The 1,668-nt window shown below is 42.1% G+C and overlaps 1 protein-coding gene across 1 annotated transcript; it reads right to left on the reverse strand.

Annotated features, from left to right (window-relative positions):
- Positions 1-212: 212 nt before the first annotated feature.
- Positions 213-662, reverse strand: LOC122810539 (cyclin-D1-binding protein 1 homolog). The gene has a single exon (XM_044082120.1). The coding sequence runs from the start codon at positions 660-662 to the stop codon at positions 243-245; it is 420 nt and encodes a 139-aa protein (XP_043938055.1). The 3' UTR covers positions 213-242.
- Positions 663-1,668: the final 1,006 nt, after the last annotated feature.

A 1,668-nucleotide genomic window follows, 5' to 3' on the forward strand; every position in this document is an offset into this window, starting at 1 on the left:
TATAGGTTCATAGGCTGGTACTAGGCTATCGGCCCTAGGGCCTATACAAGCTAGGCATAACAATTCCCTGGCTATTTGTTCCCACAATATTTACTTCCCTCTATTTTTTTTAAACATTTTTTAGCACAAAGATCTATTATTCACGTCATCGATTTCCAGTACCAGCTCTGCTACCGATATTTTCAACCAGAAATTCCCTGCCAGCTCTTGATTCCCATCTGCATGAAAGGATAATACAGAAACTAAGCAGAGGCTGCTGTTAACTCCTTGACTTTGTCCATGTTATGATCAACTGCTCTGTTTAGAAACTGTACCCAGCTGTTCTCAGATTCAGGACACATGTGGCTCATCCCTACTCTGTCCAATGTTTTCTTCAAAAGAGAAGCAACTTTAGCTGCATTAAACTGATCTGCAATATAATTCCTAGGTGGATATAGGCACAAGACCAGTTCATCTATACTTGGACTGATTTCACTAGAGCAGTCTGCCGGGTCATCCATCTGGGCAATATATTCTTGTTCACTGACCTTTCCATGATTCTTAACTGCTTCAGACACCTCTTTCAAGCATGCTTTGGATGCCTTAATCAGGCCAAGACAGGGGGCCATAACCTCGCGGTCTGCTTCTATGCAGTAGGTGTCTCGGTTCCGTCTCTCTTCCATATCTATATCACCAAGAACATCACTGAAAGGGTCGCTATCACCTTATATACTGGTCCACCTTTGCCTTGCATATAGATAAGTGTTTCCTGCTGCCATCTGCTGAGTCACTTCTCAGAAGCGGGTACAGTGGCCTTGATGCCTTGTTCTTTGGTATTATAGCTGCTTTCTTTTCCTTCTTTACTATCGCCCATCTTAACCTGGTCCATATTCTTTATCTCTTACATTTTTCTCCACTACTACTTTCTAATGACAGCTACCAGAACTCTTGCATTTCACCAACAGGTTTCTTTATGTACCTTATTTCCATACCTGAGTTGGCTACTTTTCGGTTCTATAATCTATTTTCAGACACTGTCATTCTTTTTTTAGCTTCACCTACTTCCGCTCCTTGTTGAGGTGTTAGCAATCTGAGTATTTAACTGATATTTTGTGCTTTTGCAGCTGTCAACTTTCATGTCTTCAGACTAGTTTCTGTTGTCCTTCAAACCTTCTTTAACCACTGCTTGCACCTGATGTGTAGCCTGTGATTTATGGTGCAGGACAGCTGTTTCACTGGGGATGATTTTATAAACTATGATTCTGTCATACTCCCCTATCCTTACTAAGAGGAAGCCTATCTGATTTGCAAGTTGGCCACTTGTGTTTCTGATCTTTTGACTCTGTCTTAGGGAACTATGTGCTGGAAGCTATCTGGCAGTCAGAAGTCTTTAATGTCATCTCTTTCTTTATTTCTGTTGCCCCACCTATGTGGAACCCGGCAGTCCTCATATCCTGTGCTGTCTGTTCTGATGAGAGCATTCAGGTCCCCCATTATCAACACCAACTCATGTTGTCCAGGTTTATCTAGTAGGGCCTGCAACTGCTGCCTCAATGCATACTTTTCTCACTATCAGAGCCCTGCTGTGGGGCATAGGCTGAGATTATGAATACTGCCATGAGTCTGTCGCTAATTTTGAAGAGATCCCTAAATTTCTTTAGAAACTCTAACTTACCACAATTACCACAC

Source organism: Protopterus annectens, chromosome 9.part0 (genome assembly GCF_019279795.1).
Source record: "Protopterus annectens isolate FY-2018-M chromosome 9.part0, PAN1.0, whole genome shotgun sequence".
NCBI lineage: Eukaryota > Metazoa > Chordata > Ceratodontiformes > Protopteridae > Protopterus > Protopterus annectens.

Excerpts from the sequence above, each read along its gene's own strand:
- LOC122810539 (XM_044082120.1), bottom strand. The coding sequence starts at position 662 with ATGGAAGAGAGACGGAACCGAGACACCTACTGCATAGAAGCAGACCGC.